Source organism: Thunnus maccoyii, chromosome 5 (assembly GCF_910596095.1).
Source record: "Thunnus maccoyii chromosome 5, fThuMac1.1, whole genome shotgun sequence".
Taxonomy (NCBI): domain Eukaryota; kingdom Metazoa; phylum Chordata; class Actinopteri; order Scombriformes; family Scombridae; genus Thunnus; species Thunnus maccoyii.
The window spans coordinates 30,887,755-30,904,940 of record NC_056537.1 but is presented as its reverse complement, the minus strand read 5'-3'; the positions used below and the strand labels follow the sequence as shown (position 1 = coordinate 30,904,940).

The 17,186-nt window shown below is 40.0% G+C and overlaps 1 protein-coding gene and 1 long non-coding RNA gene across 5 annotated transcripts in view; one reads left to right on the top strand and one right to left on the bottom strand.

The window, feature by feature from the left end:
- LOC121897796 overlaps window positions 1-9,748 on the bottom strand; it is a 48,334-nt gene extending 38,586 nt beyond the window's left edge. For all 4 annotated transcript variants that reach the window (XR_006096286.1, XR_006096287.1, XR_006096285.1 and 1 more), the window contains exon 1: window positions 9,702-9,748. This is a non-coding gene — a long non-coding RNA (uncharacterized LOC121897796). The remainder of the gene's footprint in view (window positions 1-9,701) is intronic.
- On the top strand, window positions 195-15,139 carry LOC121897793 (myosin heavy chain, fast skeletal muscle-like). The gene is made up of 39 exons (XM_042412519.1): window positions 195-635; window positions 711-854; window positions 957-1,113; window positions 1,202-1,229; window positions 1,309-1,414; window positions 1,504-1,596; window positions 1,687-1,750; window positions 1,834-1,932; window positions 2,028-2,131; window positions 2,261-2,399; window positions 2,534-2,652; window positions 3,031-3,180; window positions 3,271-3,441; window positions 3,533-3,836; window positions 3,973-4,037; window positions 4,143-4,230; window positions 4,346-4,463; window positions 4,551-4,674; window positions 4,998-5,134; window positions 5,220-5,475; window positions 5,578-5,820; window positions 5,905-6,081; window positions 6,172-6,317; window positions 6,415-6,505; window positions 6,609-6,998; window positions 7,109-7,235; window positions 7,329-7,447; window positions 7,540-7,736; window positions 7,904-8,087; window positions 8,191-8,356; window positions 8,462-8,586; window positions 8,697-9,005; window positions 9,103-9,306; window positions 9,431-9,556; window positions 9,651-9,821; window positions 9,922-10,026; window positions 10,115-10,210; window positions 11,225-11,356; window positions 11,577-15,139. The coding sequence occupies exons 1-39, from the start codon at window positions 429-431 to the stop codon at window positions 11,592-11,594; spliced, it is 5,799 nt and encodes a 1,932-aa protein (XP_042268453.1). The 5' UTR covers window positions 195-428; the 3' UTR covers window positions 11,595-15,139.
- Window positions 15,140-17,186: the final 2,047 nt, after the last annotated feature.

Genomic DNA, 17,186 nt, shown 5'->3' with positions numbered 1-17,186 from the left:
TGTGCTTAGGAGAATTTGAAGATATTCCTTATTTAAAACATTTAAATATTAATTATTATTAATACATTTGTTGAGCAGACCTTTAATTTTGAACTACAAATATGTGATATGTTTTCAACAGGATTGTGGAATATAACAGACTTTTGAAAGAGAGAGGGTCAGGTATGAACAACTTTCCACTATTTTATAATTTGTAGATATGTGAAACAATTCATGCAGTTACAGTTTTGGTCTGTCCATACTGTTAATATTATCACTTCTCATCACTGTCTAGAAAATAATTTTGAATGAGCTATGATGAAATCACTTGTCTGTTAATTATTTAGTTGAACTTGATTATTCAGGGCTGTTCAGACTTGAGCACTGAAGAAGTTGTAAGACAAAACTCACTCTTCTTTGTAATTACCTCACAGACAACAGCTGCCACCATGAGTACAGACGCGGAAATGGCCATTTATGGCAAAGCTGCCATTTATCTCCGTAAACCAGAGAAGGAGAGAATTGAGGCTCAAAGCAAACCATTTGATGCCAAGACAGCCTGCTATGTGGCCGATGCCAAAGAGCTGTACCTGAAGGCAACAATACTCAAGAAAGAGGGTGGCAAAGTCACCGTCAAAGTCCTGGACACAGAGGAGGTTGGTATCATACAGTCTGACTCAAATGGGAGATAAATGTGATCAGTTCTCATTGTGAACAATGTCCTGTTCCAGGAGAAGACAGTTAAAGAAGATGACGTCTGTCCAATGAACCCTCCCAAATTCGACAAAATTGAGGACATGGTCATGATGACCCATCTCAATGAAGCCTCTGTCTTGTATAACCTTAAAGAGCGTTATGCAGCATGGATGATCTACGTAAGACAATCTGATACTGAGCAAATAGAAATATTGAAAATTACTCTACAGTGCTTGTAGAAAACATGAAGTTAACTGTAATGTCTCCATGATCACTTTCAGACCTACTCTGGGTTGTTCTGCGCCACTGTGAACCCCTACAAGTGGCTCCCAGTGTACGATGCTGAAGTTGTAAGTGCCTATAGAGGCAAGAAGCGTATGGAGGCTCCACCCCACATCTTCTCTGTCTCTGACAACGCTTATCAGTTCATGCTTTGTGGTATGTCCTTAACAATGTAGAATTTATCAGTACAGAGAGGTTTCTTTTGCAGAAATACAGTTAATCGCTTTGTTTTTCATTTTTACAGATAGGGAGAACCAGTCTGTCTTGATCACGTAAGTGTTACATTTGTTGAACTTTACAATATAATCAAATATCTTGATCAAATTCTTATGAGTCTGTGTCTATATCCAGTGGAGAATCTGGTGCTGGAAAGACTGTGAACACCAAGCGTGTCATCCAGTACTTTGCAACAATCTCAGTTGGTGGAGACAAGAAGAAGGACACAGGAAAGATGCAGGTATGTTAACATTCCTAAAATTATAGAATATGTTTCCAGGAGAAAAAATACAGTCCTTTGCTGATATCAACTCTAATCCTGGATTGTAGGGGTCACTGGAGGATCAGATTATTGCAGCCAATCCCTTGCTGGAGGCCTATGGTAATGCCAAAACTGTGAGAAATGACAACTCTTCTCGTTTTGTAAGTATGGAGCGATTTCTTCACATGAGAAAGGTCTTGTTGCACATTGCCCAGGTGGAAGAAAGTTAAATGTTCCTTTGTTCCAAACAGGGTAAATTCATCAGAATCCATTTTGGAACATCTGGCAAATTGGCTAGTGCTGATATTGAGACATGTAAGTCACAAATTCTTATAACTAAATACATATAACTTAGACTGAAAGTTGGCCAAATTGTGACTCATGAACAACATTTGTAGATCTGCTGGAGAAGTCTAGAGTGACATTCCAGCTTCCTGATGAGAGAGGCTACCACATCTTCTACCAAATGATGACCAACCACAAGCCTGAGCTGATTGGTAAGCAGACTGAGTCGTTATACAATGTTAGACTTACTTATATTATTAATATGAAACATAATATGATGAACATTTCACCCTTTTTTGATCTCCAGAAATGTCACTCATTTCAACCAACCCCTATGACTTCCCCATGATCAGCATGGGTCAGATCACAGTGGCCAGCATTGATGACAAAGAGGAGCTGGATGCCACCGATGTAAGTGATCTCATCTTCAAAATATGTTAAAATATTTTATGTATTAAATGCAACATAAAAACAAGTTTTTTAAATAATCACATTTTATTAAGTGTATGTGTTTCATATGGACACCTCCTTTGCACACAGAATGCTATTGATATCCTGGGCTTCAGTAATGAGGAGAAGATGAGCATCTATAAAATGACTGGTGCTGTCATCCACCATGGTAACATGAAGTTCAAGCAGAAGCAGCGTGAGGAGCAGGCTGAGCCTGATGGCACAGAGGGTGAGTATTGAGTGTTATCTCAAATTGAATAGCTTGAGAAAAGTGGTAAGGTCCTTTACCAGACAGGTTTCTGTTATGTCATTACCGACAATCTCTGTCACATACTGTATTATTAACTATAAAACTATTTTCAGATGCTGACAAGGTTGCTTACTTGTTGGGTCTAAACTCCGCTGACATGCTGAAGGCTCTGTGCTATCCCAGAGTGAAGGTCGGAAATGAGTTTGTCACCAAGGGACAGACTGTACCTCAGGTAATCAACTTCTTCTATTAATTTACAAGTTATATTTATGTTAAAACAGAGTCAAGTTAGCACCAATGAAGTTATTCAGCAGAAACTTTATTAGGGAAAACCTGGCAAAGTTTTGTTAGTCCCTCACAGATTTGTAACATGCAGTATGCAAGTTAGTTCTACTTTTGATAAATTCTTTGTATCATAAAAATGCACTAATGGAAAAGTATTCCAAGAAAAATATGAAATTGATATGAATTAGGCTATATTGTTGTATTTCATTCTTTTGTCTCATTTCTGTCATTAGAAGAAGTTCAGACTATCAGTAATTCAGTATATTACAGAATAGCTGACTGATTTGAATAAAAAAATCATATCTTTTCTCTGTTCTTTTTTCAGGTGCTGAACTCAGTGACTGCCCTTGCAAAGTCTATCTATGAGAGGATGTTCTTGTGGATGGTCATCCGTATCAACCAGATGTTGGACACTAAACAGCCCAGGCAGTTCTTCATTGGTGTCCTGGATATTGCTGGCTTTGAAATCTTTGATGTAAGGTTCATTCCTAACAAAGCTGATTTGTTTATGACAAGGTATTTTTATTGATTTCTATTGATCACCCTAATCCTTTCTCCCTCACAGTTCAACACATTGGAACAGCTGTGCATTAACTTCACCAATGAGAAATTGCAGCAGTTCTTCAACCACCACATGTTTGTGCTGGAGCAAGAAGAGTACAAGAAGGAGGGCATTATCTGGGAGTTCATTGACTTTGGCATGGACTTGGCTGCCTGTATTGAGCTGATTGAAAAGGTAAGCACTTAGTTTTGTGATTCTATATAATTGTTATTAATACAACTTCATGTATTCCTTTAATGACAAACTTCTTCCCACTTTTTTACAGCCCATGGGCATCTTCTCCATCCTTGAAGAGGAGTGCATGTTCCCCAAGGCCACGGACACATCCTTCAAGAACAAGCTGTATGACCAGCATCTTGGCAAAAATAAAGCATTTGAGAAGCCAAAGCCAGCCAAGGGCAAGGCTGAGGCCCACTTCTCCCTGGTGCACTATGCTGGTACTGTGGACTACAATATCTGTGGCTGGCTTGACAAGAACAAGGACCCACTGAATGAGTCTGTCCTGCAGCTGTACCAGAAGTCCTCAGTTAAACTTTTGGCTCTTCTGTATCCTCCTGCTGCTGCTGAGGGTATGAAATTAACAACAGTAAACTAAAACATATTTAAGGTTGCAGATACTGTGTATTTTAACTAACTGTAGAATGTGTTCATGGAAATATGAAGTCTCTTTCTAACAAAATGTTTTCTACTTAAAATTATCAACAGATACCGGAAAGAAGGGAGGCAAGAAGAAGGGTGGTTCTATGCAGACTGTGTCTTCACAGTTTAGGGTAAGGTTTAACATTGCAAACCTAGGCATAACATCATATTTCAGTTTATACTCAAACTCACATGTGTTACATTTTATGACAAGATTTACTGTTTTGGATCTACAGGAGAACTTGGGCAAGCTGATGACTAACTTGAGGAGCACCCATCCTCACTTTGTGCGCTGTCTGATTCCCAATGAGTCAAAGACTCCAGGTACATAGATAATGTAATCTTAAATCTTCTTGGTATGGTTTACATAATTTTGTGCTGCTTTAACAAGGACAATAACTATTCAAAAAATGAATAAGTGATTATGTCTTTCTTACAGGTCTGATGGAGAACTTCCTGGTCATCCACCAGCTCAGGTGTAACGGTGTGCTGGAGGGTATCAGAATCTGCAGAAAAGGTTTCCCCAGCAGAATCCTCTACGGTGACTTCAAGCAGAGGTATCAATGAATATGTTCTTAACATCTTCTAATATTTGACAAAAACTACAAAGTCCTTACATTGACCATTAACTCTCTAATGAAAAGGTACAAGGTACTGAATGCCAGCGTCATCCCTGAGGGCCAGTTCATTGACAACAAGAAGGCTGCAGAGAAGCTGCTTGGTTCAATCGATATTGATCATGACCAGTACAGATTTGGACACACCAAGGTAAGCACTTCGCTTTCCTTATTTTACCTTGGCATGCTTACAAAGGAGGTTGAGTTGCTCAGTTTGTTTTATGTTACTAACCCAATTTTAATGAATTTAGTGCAAAGTAGGACAATGGGTGAGGGAAAAAGTGATTAATCGTTGGTTTAGATCCAGAGCCCCCAGGATGGGGCCATTCATGAAAACATATTTTGAAAGGTTATGTAGGTGAAAATCCTCTTTCTTTGTTTTACATAGTGTGAGGTGTGAACTCTGAGTTCATCCCAGTTTCAATGTTTAACTTTATTGTGCAAACATTCATTTGTAATTTTCTATTTGTTTAGGTGTTCTTCAAGGCTGGTCTGCTGGGTACCCTTGAGGAAATGAGAGATGAAAAGCTGGCAAATCTTGTTACCATGACTCAGGCTATCTGCCGTGGGTTCCTCATGAGAAGGGAGTTTGTGAAGATGATGGAAAGGAGGCATGTTTAAAACAGTTAATCCTACACACAGTCATGGTATGAAAAATTCACAACATTGTCCATAACAGCAACTTTTTGTGCGCAGGGATGCCGTCTTTACAATCCAGTACAACGTACGTTCATTCATGAATGTCAAACACTGGCCATGGATGAAGGTGTACTACAAGATCAAGCCTCTGCTGAAGAGTGCTGAAACTGAGAAGGAGCTGATGCAGATGAAGGAGAACTATGAGAAGATGGAAAAAGACTTGGCTACCGCTCTGGCCAAGAAGAAGGAACTGGAGGAAAAGATGGTGTCTCTCCTGCAGGAGAAGAACGATCTGCAGCTGCAAGTAGCATCTGTACGTAGACACCAAAAGAACTGCAGCTAACCCCTAACCCTTTTTTCAGTTTGTGTCTGTAAACTGTTGAAGTGCTCACACCTTTTTCCCAATGTGAACTAGGAATCAGAGAATCTGTCAGATGCTGAGGAGAGATGTGAGGGACTTATCAAGAGTAAGATTCAGCTGGAGGCCAAACTCAAAGAGACAACTGAGAGACTGGAGGATGAAGAGGAAATCAATGCTGAGCTTACTGCCAAGAAGAGAAAGCTGGAGGATGAATGCTCTGAGCTCAAGAAGGATATTGATGACCTGGAGCTGACCTTGGCCAAAGTGGAAAAGGAGAAACATGCCACTGAGAACAAGGTTTGTAAATATTACTATATATAGCAGATCAAGTAACATTATCAAAGTTAACGATTGATAACAACATCTTTCTTGCAAACTTAGGTGAAGAATCTGACTGAGGAGATGGCCTCTCAGGATGAGAGCATTGCTAAGCTGACCAAGGAGAAGAAAGCCCTTCAGGAGGCTCATCAGCAGACTCTTGATGACCTGCAAGCTGAGGAGGACAAAGTCAACTCACTGACCAAGTCAAAGACCAAGCTTGAGCAGCAAGTGGATGATGTAAGTCACTTAGATTGAAAAAACAAGGTTCTTCTTGAACATGATAATTACACACTATATACATATAACTAACTACGTATTAATGTGCAGCTTGAGGGTTCTTTGGAGCAAGAGAAGAAGCTGCGTATGGACCTGGAGAGAGCCAAGAGGAAGCTTGAGGGTGATCTGAAACTGGCCCAGGAATCTATCATGGATCTTGAGAACGACAAACAGCAGTCTGAGGAGAAAATTAAAAAGTAAAATAATTGTTTTCATACTAAAACAATGATAAGGTTTCTAGACATGGCCAACAGCATGGATAAAGTCTTACTATGCACTCTTTTATTTTCACAGGAAGGACTTTGAAACTAGTCAGCTCCTTAGCAAGATTGAGGATGAGCAGTCAATGGGCGCTCAGCTTCAGAAGAAGATCAAGGAGCTTCAGGTGACTCACATACAGTGTTACATAAAATATTTCTCTGTACATTTCCTACTGTATGTTTTAAAAGTGAAAGTTTACTGAAAGACAACACATCTACATTCAACAGGCCCGTATTGAGGAACTGGAGGAGGAGATTGAGGCTGAGCGTGCTGCTCGTGCCAAGGTTGAGAAGCAGAGAGCTGATCTCTCCAGGGAACTTGAGGAGATCAGTGAGAGGCTGGAGGAGGCCGGTGGTGCCACTGCTGCTCAGATTGAGATGAACAAGAAGCGCGAGGCTGAGTTCCAGAAGGTCCGTCGTGACCTTGAGGAAGCCACCCTGCAGCATGAGGCCACTGCTGCTGCTCTGCGCAAGAAGCAGGCTGACAGCGTTGCTGAGCTGGGTGAGCAGATCGACAACCTCCAGCGTGTCAAGCAGAAGCTTGAGAAGGAAAAGAGTGAATACAAGATGGAGATTGATGACCTCTCCAGCAACATGGAGGCTGTTGCTAAAGCAAAGGTGCATAATACATTCCACTGTGTTTTAAGCTAATATCCAAAGTAGTACAGCAAGTAACTAGTATCATAAATAAAATCTGTTCTGTGATACTGAAAACCTTTCCTCATTAGGGAAATCTTGAAAAGCTGTGCCGTACTCTTGAGGACCAACTTAGTGAACTAAAGACCAAGAATGATGAAAATCTTCGTCAAATCAATGATGTGGGTGCACAGAAAGCACGTCTTCTGACAGAAAATGGTGTGTATGAAACAGCATTCAACTACAGTGATCTGCAGTGTATAACTGAGAAATTGGACATAAAGTAATGTTTAATGACAATTTTCACACCAGGTGAGTTTGGCCGTCAAATTGAAGAGAAAGAAGCTCTAGTCTCCCAGCTGACCAGAGGCAAACAGGCCTTCACACAGCAGATTGAGGAGCTGAAGAGACATATTGAAGAGGAGGTTAAGGTAAAAGAAACTTGAAATAAGAGTGTAAAAAGGGTATTATTTATACTAGTTATTTAGAAATTTTGCATATTCAATAATATTTCTGATACCAGGCCAAGAATGCTCTTGCCCATGGACTGCAATCAGCCCGCCATGACTGTGATCTGCTGAGGGAGCAGTTTGAAGAGGAGCAGGAGGCCAAGGCTGAGCTGCAGCGTGGAATGTCCAAGGCCAACAGTGAGGTGGCTCAGTGGAGAACTAAGTATGAAACTGATGCTATCCAGCGCACTGAGGAGCTTGAGGAGGCCAAGTGAGTAAAATTTAAACAATTAATTGGCCACAAGGCTAGCATCATAGTGTAGCTCAACTGACAATAGTATTTGAATCAATACTTTAAACACATTTAAACACTCACAAAACTCACAGAGTCTTGTGTAAATCCTTGACAGAGAAACAAAATTCCCATGTTTTTAACAGGAAAAAGCTTGCCCAGCGCCTTCAGGAGGCTGAGGAGCAGATTGAGGCTGTGAACTCCAAGTGTGCTTCTCTGGAGAAAACCAAACAGAGGCTCCAGAGTGAGGTGGAGGACCTCATGATTGACGTGGAGAGGGCTAATGGGCTGGCCGCCAACCTGGACAAGAAGCAGAGGAACTTTGACAAGGTACCACCATTTATTTAGTATGACCAAAAAACAAAGACAATGACAATTATTTGTCATTGTATTTATTAATAAGTAACCCTACTGTATAAATTGTGCAATTTAGGTGTTGGCAGAGTGGAAACAAAAGTATGAGGAGGGTCAGGCAGAGCTTGAAGGAGCTCAGAAGGAGGCTCGTTCTCTCAGCACTGAGCTGTTCAAGATGAAGAACTCTTATGAGGAAGCTCTGGATCAGCTGGAGACCATGAAGCGTGAAAACAAGAACCTGCAACGTGAGTTCCTACCAGATTGTGTTAGCAACTATAGTTAGATTATTTTCAATTTTATATTTTACATTTTAAGGCTTATCAACATTAAACACATACATCTCTCTGCAGAGGAGATCTCAGATCTGACTGAACAGATTGGTGAGACTGGCAAGAGCATCCATGAGCTGGAGAAGTCCAAGAAGCAGGTGGAGACAGAGAAGGCTGAGATCCAGACAGCTCTTGAAGAGGCTGAGGTAAAAACATTTTCGGGGAGATCTTCTGAAATGGAATTTCAAATAATGGATGAATACATTATAGAAAGTATGAAGGCAGAGATGAACATTTTAATTTCTGATATCATTAGGGCACTCTTGAACATGAAGAGTCTAAGATCCTGCGCGTCCAGCTGGAGCTCAACCAGATTAAAGGTGAGGTGGACAGGAAGCTGGCAGAGAAAGATGAGGAGATGGAGCAGATCAAGAGGAACAGCCAGAGGGTGATTGACTCCATGCAGAGCACTCTGGATTCTGAGGTCAGGAGCAGAAATGATGCCCTGAGAATCAAGAAGAAGATGGAGGGAGATCTGAACGAGATGGAGATTCAGCTGAGCCATGCCAATCGCCAGGCTGCTGAGTCCCAGAAGCAGTTGAGGAATGTGCAGGCACAGCTGAAGGTATTGTTATACAAAGTTATTGTTGCACGGACTATAGTCAGTCAGTGCATCTACTTTTTGGTATTGATGTAAATATTTCCCTGTGATTTTTCGCCAGGATGCACAATTGCACCTTGATGATGCTGTCAGAGCCCAGGATGACATCAAGGAACAAGCTGCTATGGTGGAACGCAGAAACGGTCTTATGGTGGCTGAAATTGAGGAACTTAGAGTTGCCCTGGAACAGACAGAGAGAGGCCGCAAAATTGCTGAGCAGGAGCTGGTGGATGCCAGTGAGCGTGTTGGACTTCTGCACACTCAGGTGAATATTTCTTCAATTATTTTTTCTATAAATAATAAACCTAAACAGTTCTGAAATAAGTGAGTATACTCACTTTATTTAGTGGCATTTGATGACTGAAGTGACAATATTTTTTATCTTTTAGAACACAAGCCTTCTGAACACTAAGAAGAAGCTTGAGGCTGACTTGGTTCAGATCCAGAGTGAAGTGGATGACACTGTTCAGGAAGCAAGGAATGCAGAGGAGAAGGCCAAGAAGGCCATCACTGATGTAGGTTTACATTTTATTTGTTCTTAATTTAAATCAAAGTAAGATGTGCTTTTTCAAGATATTTCTAATAAATGTTTTATGCTGTCTGCGCTAGGCTGCAATGATGGCTGAAGAGCTGAAGAAGGAGCAGGACACCAGTGCTCACCTGGAGAGGATGAAGAAGAACCTGGAGGTGGCTGTTAAGGACCTGCAGCACCGCCTGGATGAGGCTGAGAACCTGGCCATGAAGGGTGGCAAGAAGCAGCTCCAGAAACTCGAGTCTAGGGTAAGACAGTTATGTTACAAATATGCACAGTTGAAGAAATGTAAGAAATCATATAAAGCATGCATTCTAAATATTTTCTGAATTTTCTGCTTTTTTGAAGGTGCGTGAGCTGGAGACAGAGGTTGAGGCTGAACAAAGACGTGGAGCAGATGCTGTTAAGGGTGTTCGCAAATATGAGAGGAGGGTGAAGGAACTCACCTACCAGGTACAGCCACATTAACACTTAACATGTACAACTCAATCTAAGAGTTATTTTGACACCTTTTACATATCAAATTTACTTTTTATAACAGACTGAAGAGGACAAGAAAAACATTACCAGGCTGCAGGATTTGGTTGACAAGTTACAGCTCAAGGTGAAGGCCTACAAGAGGCAGTCTGAGGAAGCGGTAAGGACATGTTAATTTTCAACACTGAAAACTTGATAGTGTGTCAGTTATTTTTCACACAAAGCAGACTTATTGTGTTTTTGGACATTCAAATGGCCCGCTGAGTTGTCCAGCCAACATCACTGTTTATCTAGTTCCACTAGCCTTAACAACAACTATTGGCAATAACTATACCACAATAAGCGCTGCATCATACCACCGACATACACTTTTAATTGATAAAACTAAACTAACAAAGTCAGAGCAGCAGACCCAGAGAAATTATTTCTTTTTTTCTATGCATTCTTCCTCCTTTTCAAAATCTGATGCCTGTATTACACAAAATGCCATTCAACCAATGACTATTTGGTTGGGAGAGAGTGTAAATCAATCTTGAGTTTACTTGAAGCTGCAAATGGTGAAACCCGATATATTAGCCTGCTGTCAACACGGATTGCCAGTCCAAGTTGGCCCCAGTGGGGTCTTTTTACTCCTGTCAGCTGTCTTTCCAGGTTCTAACCTGGTAAACTAGAGACAAAATGTTTGTAACATTTTTATACTTAATTACTTACTATTACTTACTATTCTCACCATCATTCTTGAGTACTATATCAATTACCAAAATTTTGATCCATTTGAAACAAAAATAAGTGTAATGACACAGAGGTTGGGGATTCAGTTTCCTATGGTAGTTCGTTTTTTTTTTTTTTTTACAAAATAGCTCCCCCTCACTAGACTGAGACCTTGAACCACAAATAAGCTCTGCTGCATATATCAACTTCTCCCCTGCTTCTGCAAAGTACAGCAGAATAACTGATGCTTAAAAGTAAGACTGACACTGTGGTAGGGTAGGCAAATAATTTAGTATTAAATCAGGTTGAGGAGACATATCAGTTTCAAGACATGTCAACAATGGGTAATGAGCTTTTATTAAAAAAAAATGACTCTGGCAATGTGGAATTAACTATGGACTCTTTATTATGAACAAAAAACAATAGTTTTCTATACCTTTAAAATATATTTGTGCTATTCCAGGAGGAGCAGGCCAATGTTCATCTGTCCAAGTGCAGGAAGATCCAGCATGAGCTTGAGGAGGCTGAGGAGCGTGCAGACATTGCAGAGTCCCAGGTCAACAAGATGAGAGCAAAGAGCCGTGACTCCGGCAAGGTAGATATATAAACGTTTCATGAAGAACAAATCAAATGAAATTCCCTCTTGTGCAACAGTTTAGAGCAGATGTTTGCTTTATAAATCATGAATGAAAAAATTACCATGATTGCCTTATGCTTAATAAAATTAACCACCAACAAAAAATCTCTATATGTATGTAGAGTATGTAATGTTTGTATGTAATTATGTGTTGATTTTTTGTTTTACATTTTCACAGGGAAAAGAGGCAGAATAAAGCACTCCACCTGATGGGCTGATCTAATCATATAATATGATGTGAAATATACCACAATAAAACAGTTTTTTCATCTTAAATTGCTGTTTGTGTTATTTTGATCTCAATGTGTCCTGAGATATAGCAAATGTGTAATTTGGATCATCTGTGACAAAGTTAAACAAAATTCTACTATATTTATTAGAATGGCTGGCTACAGCATAAAGTATGCTGCATAATGTTTTTGATGTATGGGTCTGAGATATTTTAAAGTTAAAATTGACCAGCTACCACCACATAATTACAGTGGGGAGAATGATTGGCAATTATCTGCTATCCAAACAGCAGAAGGAGCTGCTCTGCCATCCTATAAGGTCCGGTAGAAGTGGCAACAACCAGGGCTTGAAAGAGAGAAGTACCAGGAGCGCTGCTGGTGTCCCTCAAACTACCGGTGCTCATGGAAGTGTGTGTGACACCAGACCCTGAAGAAGGTGCAAGCCGACACGCTTTGGTGTGTTTTTTAATGACTCTAGCCCATTGAAATAAAGGCCTTCTATTTTTCAAACCTACCTTGAGTGCCTGGACCTGGATTTTTATGCTATTTTTTGGTCATAATTCTTCCGCTCTTCTTCAAACCAGGGCTTGAAATTGAAGCCAATGCAAAAGTCCCTTAAAGTGCAATACCACTGACGGCCACTAGGTGATGGCTTCAAAATGTCCCTGGCTTCAGTAGACTCTTATTCAAAAAGTGTAAACTTCTCTCATGAAATACTGTTTCAATAGATTTTTTTTCAACAAATCATTATGGTCTCAATCACTAAATTCAGGCCTAAATTCGGGAACTTCTGGACTCATGTACACATTTCGTCAATAATTCACAAATCAAGTAATAAATTCTCCTCAGACACGTGATGATCTGAATACAAATAAGAGGCTTGAGGCTGGCCAGGTTGTGTGCAGGAAGCAGGGTATGCAGAGAGGGCAAATCATCATGGTCTCAATCACTAAATTCAGGCCTAAATTCGGGAACTTCTGGACTCATGTACACATTTCGTCAATAAGTCACAAATCAAGTAATAAATTCTCTTCAGACAAATAAGAGGCTTGAGGCTGGCCAGGTTGTGTGCAGGAAGAAAGTTATGCAGAGAGGGCAAAAACAGAAATCACTAATGTGGGGGAAAAATTTGTGTTCCCTGGGTCATTCTCTGGTCATCTTCTATCCTGGGAGCAGTAGGTCATGACCTGTCTCTTTCAGAGTGATGCATATCTCTCCCTACTGACATTGACTGGGATAGGCAGCTGTCTTGATAAGGCTGGCTGTCTCCTACAGTTATAAAGTTTGGGTGGCGATATGCTGTGCTTTGTGCAGACGGTCAGACTGGCCTCACTTAGAATGGATATCATGTGACCAGTGTACAGACTACATGACTTCAGTTGACTTTAGTCAACATAGTGTCCTGTTTAGTGTTCAATACCCAGCAAAAGTAAAATTTTTACTTGTTATCTTCAAATTGCTGTCTGTCTGCTCATTTTTTCTCTTACTGTTTCCCCTGAGGGATAGCAAGTGTCAGACTGGGATCACTGACATCAAACAATATGATTGGCTATGGGGTATATTGATTCTCACTGTCATTGATGTCAGCCTTTATTGAGGCTTAATCTTATCATTTTCAAGCCAAATTAGTAAAAATACATATCTGATGTAACTATTAATCAATTTTAAGTTTGACATAGTTTAGGTGACTAGTGAGCTTTGGAGGTTCACTGGACATAGATAAGTGGGAGGAGGCCTGAAGTATATCTAGGTTATATTGAAATTAATACAACTTCAGCTGGGAACACCCTCATGAAGACCAAGGCCATTATTGGTGAAAAAGTCAAGAGAGTAACTTTGCATGCCCTGATGCCATTTTGACCTGAAAAACTGTAAAAGATCGGAAGGGTGCATTGCTAACTGTAGGTTCTTACATGGATGTTTTTTCTGTGGATACCAAAGGCAAAATTTTCGTGGGAACATTTATATTTGAAGTTTGATCAGTACTTCCAGTAAACCGCTCTGCTTCTATGCTGGTTTTAGAATGGTTACTATGGGTTGATGTCTTAGTTTGTAGCACATGCAACCAGTTGAAATACTGAAAATCATGGGGGGTGGCCATGTGTCGGCCTGGATAGGCCCAGGCCTAGCCTAGCTGCTCACAAGTAACTGATCACAGCAATGGTTTTCCTAAAATCACAGTCGCAGAGAGTTATGCCAGCATAGGTTGACTGAGTGGCTTTTCAAGAGCATACAAATCTGATAGTGGGGTTGCACACTAACCTTGCAGTTTTTATTGACCATGATATAATTGTGTCTAACCCTGTTTAGTTGGTCCAAGGCCTGTCCGTGATAATGTGCCTGCCCTGAATTCAGGAGTATCTTCAAGAAATCCCTCTCCCCCTCTAGATTCTGCCAAATCTGTCTACTAGTTGCGTCTTTTTAGCTATTCTACCTCTGCCACCTGACTGTTAGCCACCTTCCTATACCAGAGATTCAAGGTTTAGTTGTAAGTTGGAAACTACAAATAGAGAACCATACTTGTTTGACAGACTATTGATGTTGCTAGGTAGCCAATACTGCCATGTAAATGTATCACTTCCTCTCAGTAAACTGTCACAAAAAACAGTCTATTACTCTCCCTGTGGGTCTTCAGTCCTAAATCCTGTTTCCAGCAATAGTGAATCATGGCAACAAGGAGAGAAGGTATAGAGGGCCAAAGTGAAACCGGAATTTCCTGGTTCTGTTCCAGAAGTAAGAAAACATCATTCAGTTCAAAATCCCACTCACTGTCACTACTCTAAAAACAAAATAGCCTTGGAACAGATGCTTTCTCAACAATATGTTGTGTGGTTTAGATATGGATCTAGGATACAGTTTTTTGAAAAATTATCTAATATTTATTTGATATGTTTTTAGTGGCCTTTAAAGAAAACCATTTCCCATGAGTAATTTGCAAGCTAATTTGCATTGAGTTAAAGAAGCTAGTGGAACAGAGGATAGCCCACAGAGCAATGTTTACACCACTACATTAGCCTAAACCTGTCCTGAAAATTGTCCTAAAATTGCTATCTCTGCTGTCTAAAAACCTCTACAGCATTCGCTTATGGGAAATTGTGTTCATCAAAGGCTGCTAAGAAACAGAAATATCGGATGAACAATAATATTGTTTTGGTTGTTTTTCAAAAACTTACCATCACTATGTAGGAATGTGAAATGAGCCACATGACATACTGTACTGTCAACTAGCCTATGTTCCAAGGCTGGATTTTTAGTTATTTGCAATGTTACAAATGTCAATGGGATTTTGAATGAGTTCTTTGAGTTATGGTTTCACTTTGGCTCTTTATGGCCCACTGGTGTCTCCTGAGACAATTTTTAGCACACTGTCAATAAAATTGTTTAAACTCATTGTAGCTACTGATTCTCTTAATTACTGGCTAGCTAGCGAGTTGGCATTCTGTCCATTCATTTAAAATAAGAGCATTATTTTATCAAATATTGTGTTAATGTAGAAGTATAAACTTGTCACTTGCACCTTTTTCTGGATCGGGAACAATCATTCTTGAATTTCTGGCTGAAGTAAAACAGGCTTCCTGTACTGATGACGACATATGCAATGACAATACCCGACACCTGTGAAATGTTAATGGCAACATCCACCGGTGGCGTTGATACATGCGACAAACCCACATCACCATTTTCTACATATCCTACAGTACCTTATTTGCTACATATCACAAGTTCAGCATATGCTATGTCCTCTGAGCTGCAGTTCAGAGTTCTAGCATTGACAAAGTTTCATTAATATGACAATGTAAAATTGTCTCAATCTTTTATCTTCATTGAGGTAGGTGCACAAGAACGAACGCTAACTTGTGCTTAAATAAATTCACAATTTTTACACATGCAAAGCTAGCTTATATTATACACTATCTGCTAGCAAACTGCTGGATAGCTTGAATAGCTAAAATAGCTAACATGACTAAAATTAAGCTAAATTAATCTAGCCAGAGTAAACAAAAATAATTAGAAAACAGTTAAAATAAAATATAAAGTAATATACAATGTAATGATATTGTTAACTAAACAGATAAACTAGCACATCTGAATTCAAGTTTACGGCGCCTTTTTGGTGAACTGGTCCTTGACTTACCCTGAAAGAAAGGACTGGGGTTTGAAATAAAGCGGGTGTTCAATCTGTCACGCATGCGCCGTCTATATCCAGTGTGCCGGTGACCCGTGTGATACATATAGTGTGATACCATGAATGTATTATAAGAGCTGGATACCGGACTAAAAATGGCGCCCAATCAGTCCTATAGAAATTGCTCGCCTGGCCTGGCGTATACGCCAAAAAAGTTTCTAGCTTCCGGGTTTGCTTCCGCGTTGTGCGGCCCACTGAATATGCGCAGTAGTGTTTCCCCCGCTAGCCCCACCCGCGAGTTCCCGCTCGGCCCATAGACTGTATATTGTGATGACGTCACGGATTTTTAAATCGCTTTTCTCGACTCGAGGAAAGTTTTACAAATATAAAACCTCCATGGATCAAAATTTCATAATAGAAAGAGTCATTATTGACATTGTTTGCAGTTCGAGGTATCCTGTCAACAGTTTTACAGGCGTCTCTTTTACAATGGTGGTCTATGGGGAAAATCCTTTTTGGGCCGCAGGTGGATTTTTCGCTGCAATACCGCGAGTGGCCACTGGGAAAAATTGGCTGCAAGGCTGAGCGGCGGCGCCCCATCCAGCTCTTATTATACATCCATGTGTGATACAGGGCCGGGTGACACAGTGAATACAACCATAAGCCATAGTCGTGATTTTGTTGGAGATGTTAAAGAAGACATGACTATACTTTTATTTGATCACGTATTTGCACATGAAGATGAACACTCAGTATGGAGATCTAGGCTACAGTATGGATAACGGAGCCTAATCAGCGGCCATGAGCAGTCTATATGTAGTGATTGTGCTCCCACTAGTGGTGGAGGAGGAGGATAATGTTACAGCTGTTTCTGCAGAAAAATGGCACCTGTGAGATATTATTACATTATTAGATTGGTAATACTGGTGCATCAATTCATAGTCAAAGACGGATTTTACTTCTTTAGTTGGCCGAGGTGGATCTTTTAATTTCTGCAGGTACTTAAGTCCTGCCAGGCCTCCTCCAAAAGGCCTACAGATAAATCCGGGGTGTCTTGAGATAATAACTGAGGTAGGAAAGAAAAAAGAAAAAAAGAAAAAGCCAAAAAGGCTGGGACCCATTATTGTATGGTAAGTTTTTCAAAATATTTTTAATGAAAAATCTTAATTTGAAATGTAGTAGAGTAGAATTATAAAGTAACATAAAATGGAAATACCCAAGTTCAAGTACCTCAAAATTATACTCAAGTACAGTGCTCGAGTAAATGTACTGATATTTTGCACCACTGACTTGCACCATTGAAAAATTATTTGATTCCACAATGCATTCACACTAAACCTAATCTTTTTATTTTTAAATTCATGTAGTCTCTTTTAAATCTGAAATTAATTGTAAACTTATACATAATTACGTACAATTCGAATGTTAAACA